Source organism: Myiozetetes cayanensis, unplaced genomic scaffold, assembly GCF_022539395.1.
Source record: "Myiozetetes cayanensis isolate MyiCay16 unplaced genomic scaffold, myiCay2020 scf7, whole genome shotgun sequence".
Taxonomy (NCBI): Eukaryota; Metazoa; Chordata; class Aves; order Passeriformes; family Tyrannidae; genus Myiozetetes; species Myiozetetes cayanensis.
Window position 1 is genome coordinate 14,305,622 of NW_026087964.1, and position 22,802 is coordinate 14,328,423.

The 22,802-nt window shown below is 36.1% G+C and overlaps 1 protein-coding gene across 1 annotated transcript in view; it reads right to left on the bottom strand.

Moving 5' to 3' along the window:
- Window positions 1–443: 443 nt before the first annotated feature.
- ADGRA3 (adhesion G protein-coupled receptor A3) overlaps window positions 444–22,802 on the bottom strand; it is a 60,068-nt gene continuing 37,709 nt past the window's right edge. Inside the window, exons 9-19 of the mRNA XM_050338764.1 lie at window positions 20,332–20,533; window positions 17,069–17,218; window positions 14,178–14,339; window positions 13,714–13,917; window positions 12,399–12,612; window positions 12,043–12,251; window positions 7,120–7,244; window positions 6,450–6,573; window positions 4,432–4,577; window positions 2,213–2,308; window positions 444–2,024 (exon numbers count right to left, since the gene is read on the bottom strand). Of these exons, the coding sequence (XP_050194721.1) occupies window positions 782–2,024; window positions 2,213–2,308; window positions 4,432–4,577; window positions 6,450–6,573; window positions 7,120–7,244; window positions 12,043–12,251; window positions 12,399–12,612; window positions 13,714–13,917; window positions 14,178–14,339; window positions 17,069–17,218; window positions 20,332–20,533 (2,875 nt within the window). The 3' untranslated portion in view covers window positions 444–781. The remainder of the gene's footprint in view (window positions 2,025–2,212; window positions 2,309–4,431; window positions 4,578–6,449; window positions 6,574–7,119; window positions 7,245–12,042; window positions 12,252–12,398; window positions 12,613–13,713; window positions 13,918–14,177; window positions 14,340–17,068; window positions 17,219–20,331; window positions 20,534–22,802) is intronic.

Genomic DNA, 22,802 nt, shown 5'->3' on the forward strand with positions numbered 1-22,802 from the left:
TTGTCTGTGACTGTTCATAACCTCCTCAAATACAAATGATCTAAAAAAATTAGAAAAACCCCACGAGTCAGATAATTATGAGGGTAAAACAGATTATTATTCAAAAACATTACTGAGTAAGCTAAAGTTCTGTGTAACTGCAATAAAGTAAGTCACAACTATCTAAAAATACAACTAAATTATACTGCAAGTACAAGACAATGATATGGAGAAAACAAGTTCTCTGTATACTAAATAATTCCTTTAAAACACAACTTCTTCATTTCGACCAGATTCTAGGCCTTATGAAAGTGATTGAGCTATTTGCATTGTCTGTTTGAGACACCAAGCATTTTTTTTAGTAACTGAAGCTCCTAATTTTCAGATACTGAACTAGTAAAATCAAGATGGCATTCACTGCAATAATATTTAAAAGAAAACAAAAAATAAGTCCAACTTTCAGCTGCTAGGGAAAGTACTATTTATTATACATTTAAATACAAATTTGAAATGTGTTGTGGACATATCTGCAGGGTTACAGGTAAAAAATAAAAATGTACAAAGTTGTGTTCTGCATCTCTCAAGACTGATGCTTCAAAAAAAATTTCACAAAATACCAAGAGTTCGTCTTTGTAAGAACAGGAAGGATAATAATGCATACAATCTTTTGCTTGGCAGATTATCTTTGTTCCCTCCCTGCATAAAGTACCTAGAGTTTGTAAACAGTCCTTAGAAGTGTTAATAGCTTTCAGGAATGTGTAATCACAGTTTATATGGACTTGTCCCACAAAGAATTACAATGCTACACAGTAGTTTCGTGTTTCCATAACCCAGTTCTAATATTACCAGTACTGTCTGCAGTGAGCAAGGGTCCGTCCTGTCCACTGCTTTTAAGTGGTCCATTCTGAACGGCTAAATTTAAGCCGTAAGATTTTTGTTGGTTTTCCAGTTCAGTCGCTATTGGTTTCCTTGGAATATCTTTTTTGTTGTTTGCAGCTATTGATTTTTCAGTATTTCTGCTACTTTTTGGAAGTGTACTGCAAGCATCACTGCTGTCTTGCTGGGACTGGTTATACTGGCGCTCCCTATATGCCAAATAGGCTCTTCGGCTCCTTGAGTGTCCTTCACTGTTGCTTTGGCGAGTTTTGGGTAAGCCATTTTGCACACTTCCTTCCACACTTGTGGGAACATCATATGCATATTCCCTCAATACTGCAAGCCTGCTGGCACGATGTCCCTTGCTTCTGTTCTTGTGATGCCGACTCGGGTGCCCGTTTGTCCGAAACTGAACCTCTAAGGGAGCTACGTGCATCTTGATATCATTATCTACTGAATGTTCAGTCAGACTGTTATCAAGCTGAGGACCTGTGTTCAGCGGCAGGGAAGTAGGGTGGCACTGAGCTGCTGCAGCTTGTAAGTTAGTTAGTTTACAACCTTGAGAAGAGTTTTTTAGGCTTGAGGCACTTTTATTTGTGCATGAGGATTCTGCGCTACTGTTGGTGCATTTTGGGGCTTCTCCATTGGTTCCACTGGAACTCGAGGGCTGCACATTTACTTGCACTGAATACGTACTCCTTCCCGGGCAGCAAGTTGTTATCCAAGCATGCCTGACATCTTCCCTGTTAATGCAATGGTGCACCATAAGAAAGGCACTGAGGCATAAACATGTTGCCCCAAAGAAACAGCTGAAGATCAGGTCCATAGGATAATACAGGGAAACGGACAGAGCTCCAAAGATCCACAGTGTGACATACAAAACCAAAGTAAGGCCGACTCCCAAAAGCTGTTCTTGAAAACTGTGCTCATTCTCCAAAGCAGATGTGGAAACCAATGACACTGACAAAGAATCCTGATGAGCCAGTTCCCCATGTTCGTTGGTGGCCAAACGCTGCTGTTCCTCAATGGGTTCCTTAAGTTCATATTTGCGTTCAGGGTGACGTTTTAGTTGTATAAATATGCTGAGAAAATACATACAGTTTATGAAAATTATAAAGCTAGCTGGTCCATAAAATGCTCCTAAGCTAGGTTCCCAAGTCATCCAGCAACTGTAAAAGAAACAAAACAAAGAACTAAAATTAACATCTTCTCACAAGTCACTTATCTTTCATAGGTTCATTGAAATGATCTTGGTTGTGCTACAGTTTCTGGAAGAATCAGAATTAATTGCAACAAGTATTTAGAGAAAAGTAAACCTATGAAATCTTTTCAGAGTTCTCAGTTATACGGTACTTACTAAGGAGCATTAGGTCTGCTGCCGTAATTTCGGATGTTTGCTGCAGCTGTTATTCCACAAACTATGATAGGGATCCCTCCACCAATAAGGTAGAACCTAAAAAGTAAATCCAGTATATCAGTGTCTGCTTCATGGCAATGGATTTTATTCAGTCTCTATGAAAGACTTAAGAGCTTTCCAGGATTTGAGAAATATGCAAGTTCTTTATGAAAATAAGGTGAATAAGCTTTGGGCTTTGGCAATATCAGTTGTTTTCTAAGTCTTCCTCACAACAATTTTTCTCCTCCTGTTGTAAGTTGCCTCTCTCTCACAGCTGCTCACTCCCACCTCCCACTTGCAGACACTGAACTGAAGTACACAGCATTAGAAGGAAGAAGCAAAAGCTGACAGTCAGAAGTTGTAAACTGCTACAAGAGAATATGGAAACTTACAAAGAAAATAGTAAGTGATATGTCTCGTGTTCCAGAGATGAACTTGCCTAATATATACTGTTAGAAGAATATCAGCCACAAGAATTCACACTACTTGGAATGTTTTTGCAGTGGATGGCTTTGGTGGATGGCAGGGTGGGTTGTTTTTTTATTTTTAATGGACTCTGTAATTTTATAGTACACACCTCCTGCTTCCCTATGGAGGTATTAATGAAAACTATACACCTTCTCAAGAACAAAGGGCATATGTTGTTGGAGTATCTTTTCATTCCAATTTCTATGAATTCACACTGAATTCATTAGTGGTAGGTCAGTAATTACTGACAATCATTCCAATTAACAGCACTCAGTCCTGCAGCTTATATCAAACTAGTACAAATTCAGATCAGAACACACAAGTGAAAACTACTACTGTGGCATACGGGTGAGCAGTTTGTTTTATCAGCAGGAGACACCTATTCTGATAGTCCTGGACATTTCACCAGAAATTACTCCTGTATCATCTGAGACACACAACAACAGTCTGAAATAAATTAACACTTTCTTGCAAATTGAGATACACTGAGTGTATCCTACAAACATCAAATTGTGACACTGGTTTATTCTGTAGTTTATCGGATACTATACAACAGGCAATTTTATTTTGAACATACGTCTAGAGGACAACAGGGAAAAACAACAACTTTCTGTGACCCTTCCATATCAGGTGTTCAGATCTGAAATGGCATGTTTATGTCTTGCAAAGCTGAGCCTGTGAGACTGGTAAGTTTATTGCAATGTTTTCCAAAGCAAGAACTTCTAAACAAATTTTAAGGGATGGAGGAAAAAAAAAAAAAATAACAGATGTTAAAAAGGCTATTCAGTATCCTGCTAGAAGGCACAGCTGGTGGTGAGCATACAGTGAATACAACAGATTTACTACTTCTTAAAAGAAAAATAATAAAAGTTAAGGAAGGCAAAGACAGTAATGAAGTAGTATAAACAGTTATCTTCTATCTTATCAATTAAATACTTCTACATGCTTGTATACAGTACTGCAAATTTTACTTGGAGATAATCAGAAAAGCATTTCTGTTTTTCTGCACTCTGTACTTTAAAAATCAAGCTCTTTAAGTATTTGCCTAAAACCAATCAAAGGTAATCAACTTCTGCCACCTTGTGGAGAATTTCAGCGTAGCAGTTTTTAATTAATATCCTGGGGCCCAGGAGACAACATGAACCTTCAAGTATGTTAGTATTTTCTATGAAGAACATTTCACACCAGGTAAATTTCATAATTAGGTTTTCCGATCACCGGGATTTCAGAAAAAAAAAAACTTCTATGAGGAATGTCTCCCAAAGAACACTATTTTCTATTGATAATAAGTGAAACCCCTATTTTTCAAATTATTTGGAAACAATCTTTGGAAAACATATTAAACTTTATTTACTTAAATTGCAGCATTTTAAAACTCTGTGATAATACAGTTCTGCACATTCTTTCTTCTATGATAATTTAATAGGTTGTGTTGCTATCTAAAGTCTTAATCAAACCCTCAGCGTGATGCTGAAACATTACCGATTTCTTAATTGACGTATCATCAACACACCTTTGCATCCATAATATACAAAGACCAAGAATCTTTCAGCTCACCCTCCCTAACATAATGCTGAGGAACAGAAAAATCTGGAAGGAACTTTACTGACCTGGAAAGAACAAAGTAGTAGTGACCTGTTACATTTTCTGCTCAGAATATACACACAGCAACCTGGGAAATAATGACTCACAAAAACAAAGAACAGGCTCACCTCAGCATTGGTCTGGGTGGAGGAGGTGGCTCATCAGGATCTTGACACCTCTTTGCCTTTTTGGTTACCTGCTTGTAAATATTACGAGATGTCACTCCCAACCACAGTACTGTTGCAAGAGTGGAATAATGGAGAATTATCCCAACCTTAAAACAAAAACAAACAACACAATAAGAATTAACTCCCAAACACTTCCTTTCTACTGAGTTAATATATTAACCATTAAACACACAAGTTGCCATAAAGGAAAAAAACCCCACCTTTTTTATTTTATGACTAAGTGTCAAATCATTCTAGTTTTGAAAAAAGTAAAATATGTTGTGCAAACCCATTTTCGCATCAGTTGAATCTGGAATGGCTACACAGCTGCCATTGCCTCTAGTGGAAGGATAACTTATTAATGGGGGAAGAAGATTACTAGTCAACATTTTTCAGATTACATATCAATCATACGCTTTAGGAAACTCTTTTACAAAAGACTTAACTTTAAAATGTCTTGTGGTACAGGTATTATTCCAATTGAAACAAGTAAGGGAACAGCAAACTAATAATACTGTGATAAGTATGCAGCAGGTGGCAAAATACAGACAGCAATTTTAATATAATGCAAAAACAGAAGAAGTGTATTAGGTATTTAACCAGCCCAAACACGAATGCAAAATCTGCTTCACAGCAGAATCTGTTTCTCCTGTATTGCCTCACTTATAGGGCAACATTGCCATAGCAGCACAAGGGCATGGAAGAGGTAACACTTCAGTTCCTGATGACTGCAAATGCGTTTTTTGCAAGTTTCAATCACCAGTAAAAGCACAACTCTCAAACAACTCATCTGTATCCCAGCATTTCTCCTGAAGTATTATCGTCTAAAGGTAAGAAAAAAAGGTATGTGTATATCTGTGTGTGCATGCATGTGTACATAGGAGAAAGAGAAGGGATATTTTTTAATTGCAATATTTTAACCTGTCAACCTGGTAACTACTGTAAATTCAAACAAAAAGCATTATGGAATATTACAGTGAGTGATTAGAAACTTTTTTGAATCACTGAACGCAAAAAGAAAACCTGACAAAAAATTCACTGACATTTTTCTAAAGCTGCAACTGTTATTATACTAAAATACTGCAATGGAATTGGAGACAGCCAAATCTTAGAAGAGCAAATCATTAAAAAAGAGAAGTCTGAAAGCTAGTGATGTTTGTTTAGAGAAAGCATGCAGGTTTGAAACACTTGTCTCTCCCTCCCCTTCAGTTATACTGAGCAAATGGAAATATTTTAATATCAGGTTTCACATGATCTGTAAAGGCCACATACAGACCTATAAAATTGCTTCACAATAAGTAAGCCTCAAGAATAAAAACAACGAACAAAGCTTATTTTTTGTGATAGAATTTTGGGAAAAAAATTTCTGCTGCACTTCTAAAATACTTTTCCTGTTTTCCAGTACTGAACTAGTTTTATGTTCACGACTTCTTGAAAATAAAATAAAATCTAATTTTGTTATGAAGACAGAAAGAGCTGGGGTTGTTCACGCTGGAGAAGAAAAGGCTCTGGGAAGACCTTATAGCACCTTCCAGTACCTAAACAGGGCTACAAGAGAGCTGGAGTGGGACTTTTTACAAGGCCATGTAGTGACAGGACAATGGGTAATGGCTTTAAACTGAAAGATTAGATTAGAAAGAAGTAATGTGGGTGGCAAAACACAAGCACAGGTTGCCCAAAGAAGTGGTAGATGTCCCACCGAAGGTAAGGTTGGATGGGGCTCTGAGCAACCTGATCAAGTCGAAGATGTCCCTCCTTATTGCAGAGGCACTGGGCTAGATAACCTTTAAGGTCCCTTCCAACCCAAACCGTTCCATGATTCTAAAACCAAACCAAAACATTAGTTTTTTGTTTAAATTTTACATTCTGATGAATGCCTATACAGCACTGAAGTTCTGAGAAGGCAAAGGGGAAAAATATCATCATAGGAGTATGAAACTGATAACTATTTTTTTTCAAGTGTTTGTATGTTTACTTACTGCTTGGCAAATGCTGGCATTCCTGGTCTGAGTTATGCCTCCAATAAACATCACACATGTCAGGAAAATATGAAAGCTTAAGTTAACTAGCATATGCCAGCTTTTTACACTGATCCTGATCACACTGTTAAAAAAAAACCAAATTAGACAATATAAAACACAGCTGACATTACTGGTTTTCAGAAACTAGCAAGATACACGTGATAAATGACATATGATTACTGTTAATGACTGTTTGACTACCACATACTTTGTAATCAAATATAATCTCTGGTCTCTATCACAAGAAATTAAAACACCCTCCTATTAACCAGCTCTATACATCTATTTGGGGCCTGATTTAAAAATGTTAGGCTTTCCAGCTTTCACATCAACAGATATGTAAAAGGCTGAACAGTGTGTTAAATTCTACCATCATTTTGAATGGTCTCTTCTTTCATGATGAAACAAAAGTGAAAAATTAAAAGAAAGACATGGTTATGAGAGTTAAATTATACTCAAGAAAGATGAAATAGCTATTTGCTTAACTGTTGGTATGCATCAACAATTTTTATAAGGGAAAAAACACCAAATGCATATTACTATATCATCCTCCAATCAAAAAGAAAAGGTAGCCAGTCCTAAGCATGATAAACCTAATTGGTTTTAGTCTAGTAATTTTGATTCATACCTGTGATGATATATGTAACTGACCATGATCATCAACAGACACATTAGCAAAACCATGGCAGTGGCATAAATTACTGGATGCAAAAGATCAGCTGGCTGTGTATATAATTCAGCTCCTGTCAAGTCCTGACAACAAAAACAAAAATAACATTAGTCCACCATATCTTACCATTTTTTTGAGGGTGGAGGAATGACAAAGGAAATACAAGTTAAGAAGTAACAGGAACCTTCTAGATGAAATGCCTTCTTTCCCTCCTCACTCCCCCCAAACCAACTGTGCAATTATTTATTTGATGTTCCTGCATTTCTTCTGCAATTACCTGCTATTCTGGCTGACCTTTATAAATACAGTCACTAATCTTACAGAAGTAAACTTCATATATGCTTGAAGTTACATAGAGGTAAGCGGCTTATAGACACATAGCATTTTCTTCCATTTTAAAATACTTGTAGGTACAGTATGAAGAACAACTGGGTTTTTAAGTTACGCTTATCTTCAACAACCCAAAGAACATTACCGAAAGTAATTCTGTAGATGATGCTATAGACTGGGGAGACTGATCAACAGAGTGGAGGATACTCAGAGGGATGTCGGTGAGCCAGAGAAATGGGCTGATAAAACATCATGACACTTAGCAAAGGAAAACATTAAAGATCTGCATCTGGGACGGAATAACCCCAGGCACACAAAAATACCGGCTAGGCACTGCACTGATTAGAAAACAACCAAAGAACCACCTGAGGTACTGGTAGACAAAAGCTGACCCCAAGGTGCCCCAAAGGCAACACTGCACAAAGACAGCACATGGGTGAGCTGATCATTCCCTTCTGTTCAGCACTGTGAGACCATCTTGCAGAACTCTCCTCAGTTTGAGGCTCCCCAGCACAAGAAAGGCATTGACATACTGGACAGAGCAAGTCTAACAGATGACCGGGAGGATCAGCAGGCTGAAGCACACAATGTCAGAGGCTGAAGATGTCTTCAGTCTTTAAGAAGAAATGGAAGAGGGGAGAAATCTCATTATTATATTGAACTACCTACAAGGGTGGTATAAAGAAGACTGAGTCAAACTCTTCTTGGAGCTGAACCATGAAATGATGAAAGGCAACATGGAAAAGTATGATTAGATACAGGAAAAAAATTCTGAAGTGGTCACATACTTCCCAGAAAGACTGTGCCCTTGGAGATACTGAAAGCTTGAATGAATATGAGCTAGAGCAGTAAGACCTGACTTTGAAGGCAGTCAAACTTTGAGCAGGTAACTGGACCAAATGGCACCAGATGTTCCTATCAGACTGTTATTCTATGATTAGTGTTCGACCAGAATAGACAGTTGATTATTCAAAAGAATTCAACAGCTCCATAGGCTGGATGTGGCACTGAGTGCCATGATCTAGTAATCACAGTGGGGTTTGATTAAGGGTTGGACTTGATGATCTCAGAGGTCTCTTCCAACCCAGTTAATTCTATGATTCTATGATCAATTAAGTTTCCTGAATCCACTAAGAGGTAAGAAATAATTCTGTTTGGAAGCAGATACAATTTACTAGACTTCCAGGGGTGAACACACACAGATGTGACACAATGACTCAAAAAAACAGTCCCTTCCAGCACAAAATAAAGTAATTTTTCTTAGCTATGATTAGTGGAAAAAACTATTACAAATAATTTTTCAGAACGGATAGGATACATAAAATTCTCTCACCTATAATTCTGAGTTAGTCACTCAAAGCTCTAGAGCTGGCAAAGTTCAAAAGTGTGCTGGGGAAAAGGAGAACAAACTCGGCATTCAGAAAGAACAGTAAAAGACTGAGAAAGTTTCAGCTTGTTTTGAGAAAAATCAGTGATATACAATCTGGTTCTAAGCTTAAAACAGGTAAACTAATTTCATAGACAGGAAAAGAGTTTTTGAACTGAGGTTTACAATTTTAGAGTCAGTTGCCTCTTCATCATTCCTTGGATTGTTCTTTCATCAGAATATAAGTGTGTTATTCATAACTAACTCAACAACCTCATTTCAAACTAATTTCATCAGATTGTCAGTTTGATTCTTATGTGCTTCGTTTTCTTTGGCATCTGGAAGAAGAACATAAGATATTATGCCTCAGGCAGCCAGTGTCATCTGATTTCAACACTACCCATGGCCTGGTTGATATCCAGCTGGAGATCCCTGGGAACTCACTGCTCTTACAAGCATGAGCTAATATTTTGTCACACTTGGACTGTGATTATCAGGGAACTGAAACTGTGGGACAATTCTGGTTGCTGCTTCCGGGCTGGTGTCAGGTAGCCTGATGTCATGCACATATTGGTGCAAATTTCAAGAACAAGAGCTAAAAAACCCACAAAAAACAAACCAACCAACCAACCAAAAAAAACCACACAAAAAACCACCAAAAAAAACCAAACAAAAAAACTTTGCCAAGCTAGCAAAAGTCGTGACCCAATACACACCAAGTCAGCGGAATCCTTACCAATTACACTGACATTCTTCATCAGATCTACTAAATGGAGTGAGAATAGCTAATAATGTTATTTCTAAGCTAAACTGATTCTAAATTCAGTAAAAATTACAGTAAAATAACAGTACAGATGACATGAAGAACAGTAGGGGGTTTATACTCAACTTGCAGAACTCATTTCTTCTTAACACCATTGCTGTTTTTTTAACTTCGCTGCAAGCCTATAATAGTTTTTTGAGTTTCCAGGTGAACCTCCTGCTTACCTCTTCTACCTACTACTATTAAACAGTAGTAAAGATAATTTCCAAATAAATACAAAGTTTTTTGTAACTGTCTAAATCACTAGATCAGACAACTAGGCACTCAGTGATGTTTCCTTAGCAGAGGTCTTTACATGATGTTCTGAAATGTGTGAAGACAGATCAATACATTATAATGTGCTTTCTTCTGCACACATACATACTAAAGTAAAGTAGCCTAAAATAGAGTGAAATAACTCTGGTTAAGTTATTCACCATCCACCCAGCATGATGGACTACCACGTTCAGGTTCCTCCTACCACTGCTGTTCATGTATTTAACACTAACGACAACTGCTGAATTAAAAAGCAAACTTCTAAAACTGACCTCAAAAGAACTTCCTATGAGCCTGGGACCAGAACCCAGCCTTTCACAACATGATGAGAGTTTACAAATGAAAAAGGTTATTACGGCTTTTTGGTTAATATAGAGATAGGCATTATGAAAACCTTTTCAGCAGCCACTTAAGACATCCAGCGCTTCTGCAGTCTGTGTGCAAGGAACTTCTATCAGCTAAGTATTATTACTCTGTGCCCTTCCCCCTATCCCCACCTCTGTTCTCTACATTTTGGGAAACAGTAAATATTAAAGGAATACCAGTTTCAATAAAGTATACAAGAAGAAATACCAGTGGAAAGAGAAGAAAAGTGCCTCTTTCTGATTCTGATTGTCAGCAGTTCTCACTATAATTCACTAAAAGATATTAATACAATCTTGCCATGTATTAATTTAGAAATAGCCTTTACAGAAGCAGATTGAACATTCTTTTCATTTTTGTTCCTCCAGGTGACAGAAGTGTGACAAATTCAAAGCATAATCTCCCTTTACATGCATTCTACACATACAAATGAAGTTTAATTCCATTTTAAAGAATGCTGTTATATTTTAGGAAAGGATTGTATATTTTAAAAATATTAAAAAAAAAGGAACTATAGGATTGTAACAGTTTAAAGTAATTTAAAACAGTACCCTCAGAGGTAAAGTGAAGACTTGCTCTCTTTGAGCAATTTTTAAAACCTTGGCATGTAAATCAATTTTATTTATGTTTAGCTTTTTGGTATTCTACCATTTAATTCTCTTTGGAGGCAGATTTTTGAAAATCTGAGTTGCTAAAGAAAAATAGCAATTTCTCATCCACTAATCATCATAAAGGAATCCTCTTTCTTCCACACAATTACATAAAAATATATATGTAATTCCACACAGAGCCCATTAACTACAACAAAACCCATATGAAATTTAAACTTAACGATTTCCTAAACCTCTTAGTATTTCATTCAGCTTCCTATCAGCCTACCATTTTTATGTATCATGTTTTATCATTTAGTATCTGTGGTGATTACTGATAAGCAGAGTAGCATTCATCATCTGTAAAAAGGGTAACTGCCCCGGCCAAATTCTGAAATTAAGAGCTCTGGGAACCGACAGTCTTCACAGTCTGAAGTCAGTCTTCACAACAGAAGACAATAAAGATGGTGTCTTTCTCTTTTTTTTTCTTTTCTATGACCATATTTTAGAACTGGTTAACCATTCTATTGATATCAATACGCTAAGACTAGAGTTTAGATACTTGTTTTAAGCAATATTTCAAAGATATTTTTGATAGTTACTAAGTATTTTGATTTTTTTTTCTATTTCAATTGATGTCTTCTGGTAACAGACCTACATACTAGTGAATGAACAGTTAATTTGCAATGAAACGCATCTGTGGTTATGGATCACAGGAAAAAAAAACCTGGGAAAACACTCCTGTCCTGCCAACACATTAAGTCAACAAATTTAATCTAACACAGAGAAGACAGTTTAAAATAAAGGTAACAGTTGTAGAAAAGCCGTAATTACTAGACTAAGGTTCATAAAAGCCTATTTGATCCAGGAGCTCATTAAAGTGTCTTCCTATAATACAGTACTTCACATATGAAAATAGTTCTGCATCTAGCATATTCAGTAATTAATTCAACTTGAACAGATTTCCACTTAAGCCTCATCTTACCTCAACATTTACCTCAACGCAAAAGAAAACTAAAGATTTATTTATTACGTCTAGTTTTATGTGAAATGGAATGTGGGAATGCTTGTTCTAACACAAGAAAAACCCCAAAAGAATTGCATCTTGAAGTATTTTTAGGTTCCAGAAAGTAATGCACTTCTAAGTGGCATACCATTAAGACGGCGTAGTTGCTGAGGGAGTAGCACTGAATGGTAGTAATATTTTCGTCGGACAGAAGGATGTGACAACCATCAGATTTCCACCCCCCTTGTCCGTTCAGTAGATCGAAGTCCCACTGAGCTGCAACAGCATCTGCTCCATGCGCAATGCGCCGCAGTGTCACATTTATGGGGACATGGTGACTGGCCAGGTTTAAACCATCTGTTACAAAGGAAATGTATGTGCACATAAATTTCTCGACATGTAAGGCATTATACGCTAAAACCTTTTATTAGATTCACACTAGTCAAAACAAGGGCGTCAAAAACGTTTCTTAAAGGTCATAAAAAAGTAATAATAAAAACAAACCGATCTTGGTGAGAATAACTGGAGTTACAACCGTGCGACGTTTCCCATCATCAGCCAGATTTGTTGAATTTCCTGTAGCTGGAAAAAGCTTTCCATTCCGAAATGCAATAAGCTGAAGCTTGTAGACAGATTCATCTGCTGGTCTGATTTCTCTTTTTTGTTTTTGGGTGAAAAGGGAAGCTGGCAGCTGGATAGAAGCCTCTACAATTGTGTTCTAGAAATAAACAGATTTTTAAAGTTCTAAAGAGAAAGTGAAACTCTTTACAGAGACTAAATTAACAACTCCTCTAACTGAACGGTGTCAGAGATGAATGCATTTAGCAGACTGTGTACTGTGACAAACCTATTCGATGGTGTTTCCAAGTAATCCAGGATAAAATAGCTTAATCAAGTTATTAAAGTCTTAAAAAAAATTAAAAATAAATAAAAGTTAAGATTCTGCAATTGCCTTACTTTTTAGAGAGAGCAAAGTTGAAGTCAGTTTCAGTAAAATATTACAAGATTTGACTATTGGCAACTAGAAGCAGTAACCAAGACAAGCAAGACAGACAAATGCTGTAATTGTGCACTAACACCATTCAAAACAGAATACACAGAAAAGCTGCATACAAACAGGATTTAATTTGTATATAAATTATACTTGGGTAGAGAAGCATGCACATAATTTTATACAATTACATAAGTATAATTTCTAATATACACCCTGTAGTGACATTCAAGCAAATTAAGTGATAAAAGCAAACTACTAAGCTAGGGAATGTAACTGAGAAAATACTTTTATGGAATATGAGGAAGTTTTTTTATTTTATACACACCTACATACAGATATATATGTGTGTGTGTATATACATACATGCACACACATACACGCAAAATTAACCTTTCAGGTCAGTTTTCTGTTTCATGCTTATTATAGTATCACTCTGAGAAGAGTATTTCAGATATTTAAGGTGACTGGTAATATCCTGAATATGTAATGAAGGTGAAAATACAGAAAAAAGACATATTATTATGAACTAGGGAGTGTTTCAGTTTCCATCCTTATGAAAAGGTCTGAAAGCATCTTTCAACTTAAGAACTTTGAATACCTTTCAACAGAAAACCACACCTACTTATTAAAAGTCGTGTCCATTGAGAAACCTACTTTATAATCAAACTCTTAATATCCTTTGTCCTTTAATTCTTGTCACAGTCATTCTGGATTACATAAAAATGCTCATTTAACATTAAAATTAATAATTATAAACTTGCTTTCCAAATTATTTATACATAAGGTATTATTACAAAGTCTGTAGGGAAACAAAGAGTATCTAACCTTTAACGCCAGACTTGACAGTGTATTTGAAACGTTGCACTTAAAGCTTAATTGTTTATCTAGATTTCCATCAGGATCTCTTCTCCCGTAATCACTGAGTCCTGTACGGTCTGATGTAGCCACTTTCTGAAATACGGTGCATGTCATTCCAGTGAAGCCAGCAGCCTTTATTACATAGGCCTCAAGAGCAATATTTGGAGAATACTGTGACGACAAAAATCAAACACAAAATAATTTCACACACCACAGAAAGGATAATAAATAAAGGAATTCTCTGCCTTCACAACAAAACCCATCATGAAGACCTTTCCTGCTTATCTGGTAGGGCTAAATCTGTTCAGAGTATTGCTCTTCTCCCTACAGGAATAGCAGACATTTCAGAAAATGTCAACATTAAGAAAAATAAAAAACTATTCAAACAAGAACAAGCCAACTATCTTTTAAATAAATAAATTCATACTTACAGTAGAATAAACTTGAGCTCCGTTTGCAAGCCGATACATAGCAATTTTCTGTAAACACTGCACAATTCTGGTACAAGCTTTGGCTTCCCTTTGTGCCATCCACAGAACACGTTCATCAGCTAACATAATGTTACTGGCTATGTCCACCATCACGTCACCAAGCTAACACAGAAGAGAAATAGGACTCGTTTATAGCTTTGAAAGCGTTTATCTAGTAGGATCATTATCACAAAATACAAAGTGACTTGTCAGCACAAAAAGAATAAGGAAACTGGTTGTTCCCGTTTCAATCACCTCTTGTCATCTTGAAATACTCAAATATTTTGATTCAGACGTTTACCTCCAGTGAAGAAAAATGCTGTGTCCATGTAATTTGTCTGTTTATGTTTTACTTAGAAAAAAATCCATGATAAAATACAGATATTAAAAGCAAAGAGAGGACTACTCCATGTTTGACTCTACTAATTGTTTTAAAGGTCTATTTACAATCAACTTTTAAATCGAAAATAAACTATAAATTAACAATGATACAGTTTGCATGTATGATGCAAGACAGTAAGAGTAATACGGGCAAAAATTAGCATGAAACCCTCCTGCTTCACTTCCTTTCAGCATGTCTAACTTTTTTGATTGCTTTCTTGCTTGCCTTTTATTTTGCATGACCTGTTTTAGGTCACAGGTATATATGAGACAGACAGCAAATACCTCTAAGTAGCAGTGCTGCTTTCAAACCATGAATTACATAGTTTTTAAGTTTATGTTCATAGCCCTTGCCCTGCCTTCTGTATGACAAACAAATACAAACTATAAAGGGAACTCATTTATTTAGGCCACAACTCTGCCAAAATTAATGAGCGCCTACATTGACCTACACTGGATTTTCAAAACATTTAAGGAGCAGTGACGAATACTGGGACCAAAAAGCAAAGGTGAATGTATTTTCTAGTTAAACTGATTGAAATGCAATTCATAGTGGCTAAATTTAGGGACTGGAATTTTCTGCTTGAAGAGAGACAGGGTAGGGTAAGGAAGACATATCCTTTACCATCCAGGCTTCCCAATTTCTTTTCAGAGTATTACTAATTTGGAGAGAACACAGTAGTTTGGGGTGTTTTTGGTTGGTTGGTTTTTTTGGGTTTTTTTAATCTTTAAAAATAAAGACCAGAATTGGAATATAAAAATATTTACTACTTTTAGAATTGTCTCTCTGAGAGACAGAAGTTATAATCAGTAAAAATTCTCAACAACTAACACAGAACCTCAAGTAAAATCTGCAGGCTGTAGCTGGTTTCATTATATTCTCAAGAACAAATCAAAGTTAAATTAATTGAAAGTCCTTATTATAACTTATTATTACTTGAAAAAAGGTAGCAAGTTTTACACACCAAGGAACAGTGATTTTACAATAAATTATCAGTATAAGGATCCTGATCTTGAAGAACTCAAGTTGTTTCACACTTTTAAAATATATTACACATTATTCTTTCTCCTGCTTATCAAGGTATGCACAACTTTTTCCAGTTGTATTCTAAGAAGATAATTTGCTAAGAACTTTCTGAACATTTGTCTTATTTATTCTGATATGAAAGAGCTATTAAATGAACCTTTTTAGAGTTCATAGAACTAATCTTTCGAAATAGCCACTGTAACACAAACTAAGGAACTAACAATAAGATGGTGTAGGTAAACAGATATGAATAACAGCGTCAAGAACAAGTTTGTGGAGTAATACCCTCATAAGAAATTGGTCTCATTAATAGCTACTAAAATTATTACATGAAACTGCACTCAGGTTCCTTAATATACTGGCAAATCAAAGGTTGGCTTCAAATCAAGCCAATTGAGATAAAAAGAAACACTAAGGCTGAAACTAGCTATGAATTTAACCTATTTTTTCCTACTATTTATTACCTTCAAACATGGCAGAGTAATGCCAGATTATGTCACTCCACAGACAATAAATCACAGCTGAGAAACAAATATCCTTATAACGTAGTAGATCATGCAGTAATCTAAAACATTTCTATTTTAGACTAGGTAAAACCCCAGCCATTTAAAGAACTGTGTGTAATTCCAAAATATGCAAAAAAAAAAAAAATCCAAGCTCTGATTGTAAAAAAGGAGATTTAGCCTGAAAATTCTCCAAGGAGTTCTGCAAAGGATGTAGAACCAGCATTTATGGTTTGCTGAGGGGTGGATGGCTAAAATTTGCCATTTATTTTTTGCAAAAGTTTAAAAATGAAGTTTTGTAGTCTCCAACTTCCCAACATGCACTGTACAGTGAGATCAATAAAACCTCTGTTCAGCAGTGAAACAGAGAGTTCCTACCCATTGGTGGGACTATTCCACTACTTGAATTTTTCTCCCCAACAATGAGCATTCTCTAAGATTTTATTTTAATCTCTTGTCTTATATTCTGCAAGATAGAACAATACTGAAAACCTTAGAGATAAAGCTCAATATTGAATAAAGACAGCCTACCATGGTGGAAGGGGAGAAGATAAGTCTTGTTTTATTCATTATTGAGAGGATCTCTGAGGCTTTCATTATTTGTACTTTTAAATAAGAGCATACCAATGAAAACCTGTGTGACCCACTCCATAGTAAATAAAAACAGACTTACTGTACCTATCTCCCTGCTCCAGTGCTGACCAGAGGTGTTACTCACATTACAGGTCCAGTGAATGCTGGATCATCTCAGCGCGAATGCAAAGTCTGTGACCATGGGTCAGCAACTTCAGGGACCTACTAAACAAACAAAAACATGCAACAGAATCTGATAATCCACTAACTCAGTGCCTGCATCTAATGTTGGGAAGGTTTCACTGCTCAGAACACTTAAGGACAAACACTATGATTATCTTTAAAGTGACGGCAAATTATCCAGTTACCTCTTTATATTTTTCAGCAAATCTTCCAAATTTCTCTATCATTTCAGCCACAAAAATAACATCCATCTTATCAGAAAAATTTGCTGCTTCAACAGTGTAAGCCAAGAGCTGTCTTGCTGTTGCCACTGCATTAGTAAGGTTGAGAGGCATCTACACAGAGAACAAAACATGAACATTCTGAAGTGAAAAAGATACAACACATAATCAATTAATAAATAAGGATTCTCTCAGAGAGCAATCCCCACAGGGATCACAGCGTTTTAAGTAGCCAAGGACTACCACCTTAAGATTTTAAGCAAAACATTTTCTACAAGACAGAGAACCTGCAGATTTGTACCTGCAGCCAGAAACTGGGGTTTTTGCTGTTGTCCTAGAAGGGAGAGAGGTATTGAAGCAAAAACAGAGCAAAAATCCCCAACACAGTACTGTCAAATGCTTATTTTAATTTTCAACAAAGCCTAGGCATGACAACAGAAAGCTCCTAAAATATTGCATTTTATAGCAAGAGAAGCTAAAACAAATTCAAATACACCACTGCTGTAGCATTCACTCTCAATTCTGTAATTATAGAAATGTTTGGAAATATAATACACATGCAAAAACGAAGACAGATCTCCTATGACAAAGCTCATGATTTCATTCCTAAAGCAAGCCACATGCTGGAAAATTCTTCACTAAATAATACACAGCATCAACATGCCTGAGCTAGTAGGGACCTAAAATGGGAAATTTTATATAGTACAATGGAAAGCTGTGCAAATGTTATCAGCTCATGTTCAGATGCTGTTTATCCATGATAATCCAAACTAGAGAGGTTCTGTCTCTCTGGTTTTTGGTGTACAGATACCTAGTCTGCCCTAGTGAATTTGCAATGTGCTACATAAGCACAACTCTGTCTTTGTCCCTGCTGGTCTTAGCACTTGCACATAGATTTGAATGCAACTAAAGGAAGGTAATTTTTGCCAATATGCTAGAAGTCATGCATTTAAAGTGCAAATAAAGTTCAAAGTCATAACGCATGTTGAACAAAGTCAACTTTCAAATTCAGATATTCCGTATAATTTCTTTGAATTTTTTCTTTAATCATCAATTGCTTTTCACCTAAAACTATACCTGTTCAAAACAGAAACAAGAACAGTGAAATATACATGTTCTTATACAAATATTACATGGGCATCATTCCATTAAACTTAGATCCTTATTCGATTTAAAATACTTGGCAAAATTCTAATGTTCTAATGTTCAAAACAGCTCAACTACCTTTTTGTTCAGAGGCTCTAAAGATGCTTATGATTACATTTAGTATTAGTCTTAGAGGCAATAAATTTCTGTGCAGAATACTACTAAAAATTCCAGACCTACTACATGTAAAAAGAAGGTGGCTCTAAGGAGTAAAAACAACTCTCAATCCAAAACCATACCACTTCTTACCATAAAAAAAAATCTGAAATCTCTACTTCAGTGTATCATACCTGTGTACATGTATTTTTAAGCAGATAAGAGGAAGTTATCTACTTCACAAATGAAAATTACAATTCTGCTTTTTTGAAGATACCAATCTAACCCTCACATTTTAAACTTCCTACTACGAAACTGGCAGTATTATTCCACAACCAGACAAGTGTTGGCTAACCAAAAACAGTCATAATAGGCATAAGTAATCTAGGCTCTTGAGCAGCTGGACTACAGTACATAGGAAGGAGTAGCATTGAGTTGTCACAGGTCTTGTAGGAAAATCTGAATTCCCAGGTGAGAAAAAAAGCAAACCAGTAGCATCAAAGCTCTAAATAAGCAAACACTCAACCTTGCTGTGTCCCACAAAAGGACAAACTGATTCCCAACATCATCTTTCACCTGCTAAACAGTCATTAAGAAACACCACCCTTAAACATGTTTTTTGTGACCAACGGCATGGTCACAAGACCATGTGCTCAGAATAAAAAGCAGTAAAACAAAAATAATTGTGTCAACCAGTAAGTTTATCTTGGGCCAAAAGAGGCATTTCCTTTCTTTCCCTCCCTCCCTTGGCACCTTTCTTAGACCAGTTCTCATGGGTTCTCAGGGAATCAGAGCTATAAAAAATTATGTCTGCATTAGTAAGCAACTGAACACAGAGGAAGCAAGCCAGCAACAACCCATCTAAGCAAAACACAGTTCAATGCTTTTGCCTCACATTGGATTTAGCCCAAGCACACATCAAGACTTCACTATGTGTATAAATCTAAGACATCCAAAAGGGAAAATACCAGTTTAAATCCCAGTTGTGTCAGTTAGGGGCTGTGGTGCTTCAGATATGCAGTCAGAAGTTTACCCTAAATGAATGTCATCTCACAAACCGAAACACTCCAAATCCAACATACAGAAATCCTACCCTGGGGTCAGACAACCACCACGGTCCCATGTTAAACATCGGTGGTGCTACCAACATCATCAATGCAACTGACCAACCTGTATTATTAAAAACAAACAAGAAAACAACCACCATATAAACTCCCGAAACACCACACCGAAGACAGTATCATCTCCATAGTTTCACCAGCTGCACTAGTATTAGTGATCCAACAGCATGCATTAGATTGGAAAACAAGAAGCTTAAACCAAAGGTCCAAAGCTTTATGGAGTAATTTACAACACAGCACCTGCACATACAAGGTCGGGTACGTCACTGCAGAACAGTGCTTCTGAACATCTGCATTAACTAGATAAGCCTCAAATAGAGCCTGGAGCTGAAGAATTTTGTTTCATAGCTACATTTAAATTCTACAATACTCTCATATCCTGGTAAGTGCTGCAAGACTAAAGAAGCCTATTTAATGCTCACTGGTTTCACTAGTTAACTCTCATTGGTCATAGAGTTTTACAGCAACAACAGCAGAGCAGAATTTGACTACTCTATTAGTATAATGATAAGAGATGTTCTCCATTACAGCTTGAGCCCGCCTTGCTTCTTTATAGCACATGGGCAGGTCAGAGCATCCAGCTGACAAAAATAATCATGACAAGCACCATTCTCTTACGCTTTACATGAGTACAAAGAATAAAGTTTCCCTTGCACTTTCAATCTGGGGGCACTAAAAAGAGATTCCAAACCAAGCTCTTAACCTAAACCTACAAGTTCCACTACAGTACTCAGAGGCATGTGTTTGTCATAACTCATCTAGACCTTGAGTATTACCAGCTTAAAAAAGATGAAGAGTCCTTTGAGGTTTTATTTTCATTAATCTGATTTTCATAATTTGATTTTAAAGAAATGCACAAATTACCTGATTGAACATATAAAGAACTCGAGTCACATCATTTGCGTACTGGCACCTGGAGTAGTCCTCATCTGCCCAATACCCTCCCCTGTCGCATCTGCGCCAGGCTCTTCTCTCATCTTGTGAGTTGCCAGGATAGATCCCACTGCCAGCAGAATAACGTGTACACAGCAGGTATGCTGTGATGCCTGCCAATGTTCTGGGCCACCTGGGGAGTCAAAAGGAAAAAAATCCCCACATTTAGACAAATTTACATGACAAGTAAATAAAAGGATTAAGCACTACAACATGAAATAAAGAGACACTCAAAACTAAGCATCTGTAAACTGTTTAAAAGGCCACCTTGGCTCGTCTTCAGTATTTTCAAGCTGTTCATATTTGTGCCTATTAACAAAATGAGTTCTAATGCTAGCACGCTTTTTAAAAATTCTTTCATGAGGTTTCAGGTGGAGAGAAGAAGGTGCTTATAAAACAATTAAAAATAGTCTACTTTTTTTATAAAAACCCATACCTATTTCATGAAAAAAATCCCTGTTAACACTAATAAACCCAAGCTGAATACCAGTTTTCTACTTGTCCTGTTCATATGCATTAATGTAATTTTCAAACAACTGCAGATATGAACAGAAGACTACATTTAGAGTACTTAAGAAATAGTAGTAGCAGTAGTACAACCACTTTGACCGCTCCTGCAAACAAACAAAATATCAAACAGAAATTAATGGGAAAATTTTTTAAAAAAATCTGAAGAAAACAGAAAATAATTCCTTTCACTCAAGGTATATGAAACTAAACACTTCTTAAGAAAACTTCTAACATTCTCTCCACTTTCTCCTCTAATTTTACTGTGAATTTTATCTGTATAGACTATATACAATGATAAAAGAGAAATAAAGAATAAATACAAAAATTAGATTGCAATATAGCTTTAATGCAATGATCACTTGTGAGAGCAGAACTGATTCAAGGAAAACTAAGGACAGAAGGAAACGATGCCTGAATTAAGCTGCAATGCTAAGAAGAGAGAAGGATAGGGGCAAAGAATGCCTTGATTCCAGCCCTCTCTCCTTTTCATATATGCATAAGCAGTATTTTATCATTCAGAACATTAATAATTTAATTTCTTAAATTTTAAAAGTAAAAAGGATACATACCTAAATTGCAGAATGCTAAGTATCTCAAATCCAACAACCCAGCATATAAAATGTAACTAAAACTGAGAGCAACAGAGCTTCATTTGATCACCCCCAGTTTTCTGGACCATAAATAAGTCAAGCTCCTTGAACAGCTCTACGAGCTAACATACTTTTTCTCAGTTTTAAGTATTTCAAAGGGCCTTGTCCAAAGCATCTGCATTCAAAAACTGAACTGGGTAAACAAAAAATGCCAGTGGATTACACTGTGATTCAAAGTTTGCTTTCATATCTGGACTGCCTGTTAGTAAATAGCCATATATTCACTACTATGGGCCAAATAAAGAAATGCTCAGAATATAGCTATCTTCAAAAAAAAAAAAAATCTGTTTTTGCAGGAGGATGAAGTAAACACCTTGAAGGGTGTTCCCTTTCCAGGAAATTAAAAATTTAAATAATATTGCCAAAACAGACAAACTGAAAAAGTCAGGACCATTTTCACTCCTTATTCATCAGTGAAGTAACTCCTCTTACTGAAGATGCTAGGATTAATCACAGTTCTTCCTCAGAGAAGAGAATTAACTCCAGGGATGGACAAAGGCAAAAGGCCACACTTCTCAATTATATTAAATAATAGAAGAGATTAACCTTTTGAGGTATACTGAAAGTCTTCTCTATCTCAAATTCCTATTTATTCTTAATCAATTCCAAGAGAACAATTTTAGCATGTTGAGTAATGGAAGAAAGACTCTTACTTCGGGCCTTTTTGACCATTATTTAGGTTTGGGCAACAAGCAACAAAAAGATGGTTGCTTGTGGTATCCCTGTATTGCACAGGTCATTGCAACAACTATTAAAGAATTTAAAGTCAGTAAGAAATATAATGCAAAAGACTAGATGATAAATACAACAAACTAAACTGGAAAATAGAGACTTAAATTTAACTAAATTGTATCACAGTTTTGGCATTACAGGTAACTTCTTTATATTGTAGTAATATAATTTTGTTAAGACATAGACTTGTTACTATGACCAGAGTATTTGAATACTAGAAGAGACAGCAGATTATTTGGTTATTCTAGTAGAGCTTCATCCAGCCTAGCAAATACTCATTCCCTTACATTCAGAGCCTCAGCAGCCACTTCAAGTAGTTAACGGAAGTGTCACCATCAACCACTATCAGAAATGAAAACTTATACCAGATCTGGTGGTAATGGAGGCAGTTAAAAGAAAAAAAGAAAAAAAAGTAAAATTTAAGAATAATTAGCACAGATTTTAAATGCCTCGAATTACACTGAGGTATTTTAGAGAATGGAAATTAATTAAAAGAACAGATATGGATTC